This window comes from Lucilia sericata, unplaced genomic scaffold, assembly GCF_015586225.1.
Source record: "Lucilia sericata isolate MDLA Ls3-8-SP2 unplaced genomic scaffold, ASM1558622v1 Contig000880F_arrow, whole genome shotgun sequence".
Lineage (NCBI taxonomy): Eukaryota > Metazoa > Arthropoda > Insecta > Diptera > Calliphoridae > Lucilia > Lucilia sericata.
This window is the reverse complement of record NW_023994870.1, coordinates 97,505-106,030: the sequence shown is the minus strand read 5'-3', so window position 1 is coordinate 106,030 and position 8,526 is coordinate 97,505. Positions and strand designations below refer to the sequence as shown.

The 8,526-nt window shown below is 33.3% G+C and overlaps 1 protein-coding gene across 1 annotated transcript; it reads right to left on the bottom strand.

The window, feature by feature from the left end:
• Positions 1 to 709: 709 nt before the first annotated feature.
• On the bottom strand, positions 710 to 6,190 carry LOC119608760 (aquaporin-like). Its single transcript, XM_037963319.1, is given in 7 exon segments — positions 710 to 898; positions 1,936 to 1,965; positions 1,967 to 2,107; positions 2,109 to 2,150; positions 2,232 to 2,375; positions 2,471 to 2,664; positions 5,367 to 6,190. Coding segments are annotated over 7 exon segments (756 nt in total). The 5' UTR covers positions 5,383 to 6,190.
• Between the last annotated feature and the right edge of the window lie 2,336 nt (positions 6,191 to 8,526).

Below are 8,526 nucleotides of genomic sequence, written 5' to 3'. Positions count from 1 at the left end.
TTAACCTCAGGCAAATCAAATTCACTATTAACTGTAACCATGTATGAATGAGCGTATCAAACGATAAGTGTTATTGTACAGTGGAGGACAAATAATAGAAGTTTAGATATGTTTAATATATAGTTTCTAATAAAGTTGTATCAGTTTTGTCCACTACAGTTATTTTTAATGTATAAAATATGTGCACATGCATAAATTTTTTTCTGCTTTTACGAGTATTTCAAATTATTTAAACACGCACCTATTGTATGGAGAATATTGGTCCATCGATTTAACAAAAAACATTTATAAAACACTTTTTCTGCACGTCATGCCAATAAGAGCTACAAAATAATTGTTAAAATCTTTATGTTTTTATTATTTTGTATAAAAAATAGAAATTCAATGTCATTGAAGGTGGTTTTTAAGGTGTTGAGAATGTTTAATAAAATTAAATCTAATTGACAAAATTATATGTTGCCAATGGCTAATACTTTTGATCAGATCACTTACCATTGAAATTTGTTTTTTTTATCATATTATTACATTTGGTCGTGTTTTCTTTATAAAAAAATTAAATTACAGTAGCAAATAAATTTATTATTAAAAATATTTTATTATTTAAATTTGAAGATTTGTTTTAAAACAACAAAAAAATGTAGTTTAAACTTACTTTCTAATTAATATAAATTTTACAAATTTGAATTATTTATTTACAATTTAAATGCAATTAAAAATCATAGGAATCACTTTCATCGTCACCTTTGCGTACTTGAAAAAAGATTTTATAGATAATGGCGGCTATTATACTGCCCACTATGGGCCCGACCCAATAAACCCAATGTCCCGTCCACATGCTATGTACAACAGCGGGTCCAAATGAACGAGCTGGATTCATGCTGGCACCAGTGAGTTTAATCTGAAGAGTAAGTAAATTAGAAAAGTTTAATTAATTTCGCCAAATTTAGTCGAATTGAAGGGCTAGCTGGACCATAAACCCTAATCGCTAGCTATCTAACCACTATTCACTACTAATCTATCTATCCACTCTAGCTACGATCTAGTCGAATCTACAATCTAGCTATCTATCACTTCTATCTAGCGAACTATCATCTATAAACTATTATCTATCTCACTCTATCTAGCGACTCTACTAGCATCTACGATCTATCTATCTATCATCTACTCGATCTATCTAGCATCTAGCTATCTATCCTATCTATCTATCATCGAGCGAGCGAGCGAGCGAGCGAGCGAGCGAGCGAGAGCGAGCGAGCGAGCGAGCGAGCGAGCGAGCGAGCGAGCGAGCGAGCGAGCGAGCGAGCGAGCGAGCGAGCGAGCGAGCGAGCGAGCGAGCGAGCGAGCGAGCGAGCGAGCGAGCGAGCGAGCGAGCGAGCGAGCACGAGCGAGCGAGCGAGCGAGCGAGCGAGCGAGCGAGAGCGAGCGAGCGAGCGAGCGAGCGAGCGAGCGAGCGAGCGAGCGAGCGAGCGAGCGAGCGAGCGAGCGAGCGAGAGAGCGAGCGAGCGAGCGAGCGAGCGAGCGAGCGAGCGAGCGAGCGAGCGAGGAGCGAGCGAGCGAGCGAGCGAGAGAGCGAGCGAGCGAGCGAGCGAGCGAGCGAGCGAGCGAGCGAGCGAGCTAGCGAGCGAGCGAGCGAGCGAGAGCGAGCGACGAGCGAGAGCGAGCAGGATCGAGCGAGCGAGCGACGAGCGAGCGATCTAGCGAGCGAGCGGCGAGCTAGCGAGCTATCTATCTATCTATCTATCTATCTATCTATCTATCTATCTATCTATCTAGCTATCTATCGATCTATCTATCTATCTATCTATCTATCTATCTATCTATCTATCTATCTATCTATCTATCTATCTATCTATCTATCTATCTATCTATCTATCTATCTATCTATCTATCTATCTATCTATCTATCTATCTATCTATCTATCTATCTACACTTACCGCACACAAATGACCCGTCACAATAGCTAAAACCAATTGCCAACGGTGCTGAACCCTTAACATCTTGGCGTTTCGGATCACAAACACCTTTGACAACTAAAATCAAAATAGAAGTAATTAAAGCTTCAATCAATACCGCCTGACCTTCGCCCAGTGTGGGTGCCATAGAAGAAAACTCCAAGACCAACACCGCCTATAGTCTCTGGTATGGCTATCTGTCATAAAAATATTAAATACAAATAATAAAATAATTAATCACATTAAAATACTTCAAATTAAAAACAAAAACTACTTACACTTAAAACTGCAGCACCAGCAATAGCACCCACACACTGTACGATGATATAGAAAATACCCTTCAAAACACTCATTTCGCCAACAATTACAAAACTAATAGTAACGGCTGGATTTATATGACAACCGCTAATATGACCAAAAGTCTATATAAAAAAGTATTTAACTAATTTTAATAATCAACGGTTATTATAATTGTTTTTATTTGTTTAGGTATTTCTTATATGCTTTTGGAACTGACCTGTGCCAATGTTGCTACTGTTAAACCAAATGTGAACGCAATCTGTGGCACTGTTGGCGAATAATCACTACCACCGGTGCAGCTGCCAACACCGATTACTACCAATAGAAAGGTACCAATCATTTCGCCGAATAACATTCGCCATATTTTCTTGTTTTCCGTTATATCGGTGACACCCACAAATTTTGACATTGCTGAAAGGCATTAAATAATAAGTGTGACAAATGAGAAATACATACATGATTTATTAACACTTATACTCGAAAATATAATCATACGTTAGTGAAACTAAAATTTTTGATTTTAATCATTACATCGGGTACATAAAAACGTCTCCATGTTGCAAAATGCTTACAATGATGATAAAAATAACACAATTTTGTTTGACGATCTGATATCGATTATGGTATGCAAGGATGGTATTTTATTTTATAGTTTACTTCAATCTGTCCCCTACTCAGTCAAACTTCCAAATCTATGAACTTTTTTGGCGATAACAGTAAAATCTGTTATATTTATTGGTTCTATTATAGGCCAAGCCCTTTGTAGATTGGGGAAATGAGGTATAACATGTCTGAATCATCGAACCATGACTTAATAACAATCTCTGAATAGCGTCGTGCTAATAGACTCAACTTCAACGTCCGTAAGTATAGCATCATGAGAGTACAGTGCAATAACTAAACACATTTTTCAAGTGTATAAAAAAGCATACATATATGGACCAGAGCCTAAAAGTTTATTCTGAAGCTACTTGACTACGTACAGGAAGGGCGATCTAACTTATTGGTGACTTGCAGAGTATTAAACTCTAAGAATTTATTCATATAATGATGTAAATGTATTTTTGTGTTATTAGAGATCTTGTTCCTGATATTAACACACCCGGTTGATTGACCAGTGATAGCACAACACATTATAGGGAAAATTCATTCTTCAGCTGTATCCCCCGTCATATCGATATAAAAAGATTTAAATGAACACTACTTCCTCGAACAATCTACTTCCAAAACAACGAACTGCATTAATAGGGGTCATATCCTGAGTGCTGTAAAGTATGTAAAGCCCGGAGTAAAAGAGATCATATAAGAGGCACCTTTTGGAACTTTTTAAATCTTCAACAGGTATTTTTTGAATTTTCTATAATATTGAAAGGCAATTAGGGCAATATCAGGTGATAATACTCTGCCAGAGGTAAGGTTTACATCATATGGGTACCAGGCCACGGCAACGAAAGAGCAAATGTAATAGCTTTAATGTGAAGGCGCTTGAGATAGTTAACCTGACGAACGCAAAACTATTTGACGCAACGAGGGCAGAATTAAAAATATGGGTGAGATAATCCCCATAAGGCCTCCGGTAATAATGAAACGATGGGTAGAACCACAAAGATCCTATGGGAAGACTCTAATGAGAGCAGAACGAGAAGCCTCCTCAAAATAAGCAAGTCTGAGGTTAGTATGATGTATTGCGGCTCCTGCTATACAAAATTGGATGAGCGGATTCAGACGAAAGTAGAGCATGTAGATAGTACTCTGAAACTCTTGTGCACTTTCTTTGGCATTGTCGGGCTTTAGCCGAAATTAGATCCAAATAGCTTGAACACTGATTGGAAAATTCTTAGGAATTACGTCCAGGAAACTGAGTTTCAGACGATAATATATTCAGTGAATACTATATACGGTCTTGGTTTTTACCAACAAAAATTTTCCACGAAAAGGAGCGCACACAGGCCCTATAGTGGCCTCGGTGTATTTCTTCGGTTTTGATTTAGATACATCCTGTTTTGAACCAACCTAAACAACCATAATATTGAACCTAGAAATTTAAAATTAAACATTCGCAGAACAGGCCCGATAGTGGCCTCGGTGTATTTCATCGGTTTTGATGTAGATACATCCTCTTATAAACTAACCTAAACAACAATCCAATATATCAGAATATATATATATATATTCTGGATTCTTATAGATGGCGGAGTCGATTTAGACCCCAGATATCTGCGAGCTCCGAAACTTGAATAATTCGATCATGTCCGTCTGTCTGTCTGTCCGTGTGATATCTGAAAAATCCAAATCTTTAATAATTCGATCAGACATGCTTTCGGGTTCATACATGAGGTATAAAAGCGTTTTTGATAATGTTTCAGAAATATTTATGTTTAACTTTGTAAAAAGTGCGTGTGTATATTGAAATCAATTTTCAGAAGACCTCAGATATTTGCAAAATCCAAATCTTCGACCATGTCCGTCTGACCGTCTGTCTGTCCGTGTGTATATTAAAATCAATATTCAGAAGATCCCAGATATCTGCGAGATCCAAATTTTTAATAATTCGATCAGACTTTGCAAAAAATCTTTTAAATTTAGTTGTCTGTCCATGTGTATTTTGAAATCAATTTTCAGAAGACCTCAGATATTTACAAATCTTCGATTATGTCCGTCTGTCTGTCTCTCCGTGTGTATATTAAAATCAATTTTCAGAAGACACCAGATATCTGCGAGCTCCAAATCTTCAATAATTCGATCAGACATGCTATCGGGTTCATACATGGTGTTAAGCGTTTTTGATAATGTTTCAGAAATATGTCAGTTTAACTTTGTAAAATCTTTTAAATTTAGTTGTCTATCTGTCCGTGTGTATATTAAAATCAATATTCAGAAGAGCCCAGATATCTGCGAGACCCAAATCTTTAATAATTCGATCAGACATGCTTTCGGGTTCATACAGAGGGTATTAAAGCGTTTTTGCTAATTTTTCAGAAATACATATGTATGCTTAACTTTGTAAAAATCCTTTAAATTTAGTTGCGAAAAGTTAAATGTTTATGAATTTCAAGACTGCGATATTTGAGGGTCTAGTGTATGAATTTAATTGTTAATTTTTATTAACTTACCAACTTTTTCAACCATTTTTCCCAACAGATTTAATTACTTTTGTTCAGTGAGTTTTTGTATTTAAACCGCCGATAAGTCTTTTATTGTTTATTTTTTTGTTTAGTTTTTAAACACTTGTTTCTTTTAGGAAATTAAATTTATTTTTTATTGTTATTTTTTTTTCTTAATTTAAAGCTTTTTAATTTAATGTTAAAAGAAAGTATTTATAATTTAAGGTGGGTGCTTTACTTTGAAAAAGAAATAATAATAAAACAAAATAAAACTTTAAATTTAAGATTCAAGTAACACGATCAAGTTTGTAACGAACTCTTCAAGCTCAAACAGGCGTTTAAATACAATTTGCCAAAATTAGTAGTTTTTGATGTAATTTCACTTTGAGTTTTTATTTTTTAGGCGGAGATTGATATGAATAATTGACAATTATTTAATAATAGAGACAGCAGCAGCGACATTGATTGAATGAAAAACGAAAGTAAGTTTTTTTTAAATAAAACACAATAATAATAGTTTTTTTTTTTTGGAAAACCAACTACCAATATGTAAGATATTCACAAAATAAACCACAGAGTTTTAATAAAGATGAGTTGATTTCTTTTTTAAAAATGATGAATGATCAATTTATCAAATTTATATTACGGTTACAAATCGAAAATTTAATAATTGAACTTGAATTCGACAAGTACTTGTGTCAGACAGCAGACAGTCAGTCTGACAAATAAACTATATGGACTGTCACTTTAGGTTAATTTGAAATAACTTTTCAATTTGACTTTTACGTTGTTTACACGAACGTTGTTAAATCGCGAATAGTTGCTGAAAACAATTTGCGTTTAACTAAAATATACTTTTCCAACCAAAAAATAAAAAAACACGTATAGACGGTCGACCACACTTTAAATGAAATTTGAAATTGCGCTTTTAACGTTAGCGTTAAATTTGCGCGCAAGCTTTCTAGACAAAATTGAAACAAACAACCACAATCCAAGAGACAACAAGTCAACTCTATCCAAATCCATGAAATTACTATTAAAACTTGAGATACTTACTCGTACTAGTTTAACTACATACATACATGCATACAGCCTAACACAAACCATTAACCACTATTTACATTAAATTATTTTGTTGCTTTTTGTCGCTCACAAATTAATGAATGAATGTACGAACAAACGAACGAATGAGCAAAACTCAGTTGGAAGCATTTATTGTCTTGTTTTTTATTATAACAATTTGACTTCTTCCTTTAAGATAGATAATATGAAATTAATCATATCATTATTAGAAATACTACATACAACAGTGACAGACAAAATTGTGAACACGTTAGAGTAAATTATCGTTTTGGGAACAATTATGCAACCATCGAAAATAAACTTTCGAAGAATGATCTATATATATAAAAGAGTAGCGTTACTGACTGACTGATTCATCATCGCACAGCCCAAACGGCTGAACCTAGAATCATGAAATTTTGACAGTAGATGTGTTTTTGGTTATGTAGATCCACTAAGGAGGGATTTTTGGAAATTTGTACATTTATGGGTAAAAAAGGAAAAAAACGGGTAAAACAGCTTTTCCTAATTATCTTACCTAATATTAGTGATACAAGAAAAATTGTAAGTGCACCTGTATCTGCTCTTAAAATAAGGGTGTCTGGTACTTTTTTGAAATTCGTACTTTTAAGGGTTGAAAATGTGTAACAAAGGTGATTTTGGTACCTTTTTTGGCCCTTTATAACTTTTTAACTAATTAACATAATAAAATTTTTATAAATATTTTGGATACATCTCCCAAAATTAGGAGACACCTGTTTCGTACTTTTTTAAAATTCAGCCCTTTTGGGTCAAAAAGGGAGGAAACTATATTTGTGGTACTTTTTTTTAGCACTTAAGAAAGCTTTTCGGTTTATTGAATTATTCCTATTAAATTACGGACTAACTCTGTAATATTTAATGTAATACAATTTTTGCTATTTCACAGGGAAAAAAAGTACCAAAAAGGGAAAAACGGGAAATTTAATTTTATTCAAACTCATTGAGCCAGTTTTTATAAAATTTGAAAAAGTAGTTTATTTACTCACACAAAATAAGCTATTGGTATATTATTTTGGAATTCGAGTACTAAGGCCTCTATAGGATCAAATTGGAGTAAATTGTTTGGTACTTTTTGAAAGCACAATTTTTCTGGAACAAATTAATGCAGATTTGATTCGTTTGAGTTTTATCTGTGATACATAGATTTAAATACGGAACATTTTGTAAACTTAATTCTAGAAAAAACATATTTCTAAGTGAAAAGAGGAAAAATTTTACTTTTTTATTAGTTCTTTCCACTAAGGTAGAATTTATTCCACTTTTGGTACTTTTTCTTTCTTCAAATAATACTCTTTGTATGTTCTATAATATTAATTCAAAGCAATTGATAAACATACACGGTCCTCATTGAATAAGATTCTTTAAGAGAGAAGTTTTTAGTACTTTTCATCTCATTAATGGTACTTTTAGAATTTTCTAAAATATTCAACCTAGGAAGATAAATTTTAACATACAGGTCTTGACTGAATAATATCCTGTAAGTGGGAACTCTTTGGCACTTTTCCATTCTTCAAATAGTTAACCAGAACACATGACACACGCTCCTTATTAAATGAGAATTTATTGAGAGAGATTTTTTTTGATATTTTTACGATATTGAACATAGATATTGAAAATAAAATTTAAAATGTTGGGACCTTAGTGAATTAGAATCTACTGAAAGGGACTTTTGGTACTTTTTCATTATATCAAATTATATTTTTTGAATTATATATAATATTGAACACAGAAACATATTTTTTTTTTTGATTAAATGAGGTATTTTATAGTACTTTATAGCTTCTTATTGAATGCGAATTTATTCACGTGATATTCAACGTAAAAAACTGAAACATTAAAACAATTTTTAATCAATTTTAATTTTCTATAAAAGTAAACAAAATTTTGTATGAATTTAATTTATGTTAGAACTGTAGAACTTAATACCGTTAACGTTTAGTAATAAATTATTTACGATTAATTTATTTTTAGAAGCGGGCCCTATCTGGGAGTTATGACCAATTATGCAACGATCCGGAAAACACTTTCACAGAATGATTTCTATATATAATATATATATATATAT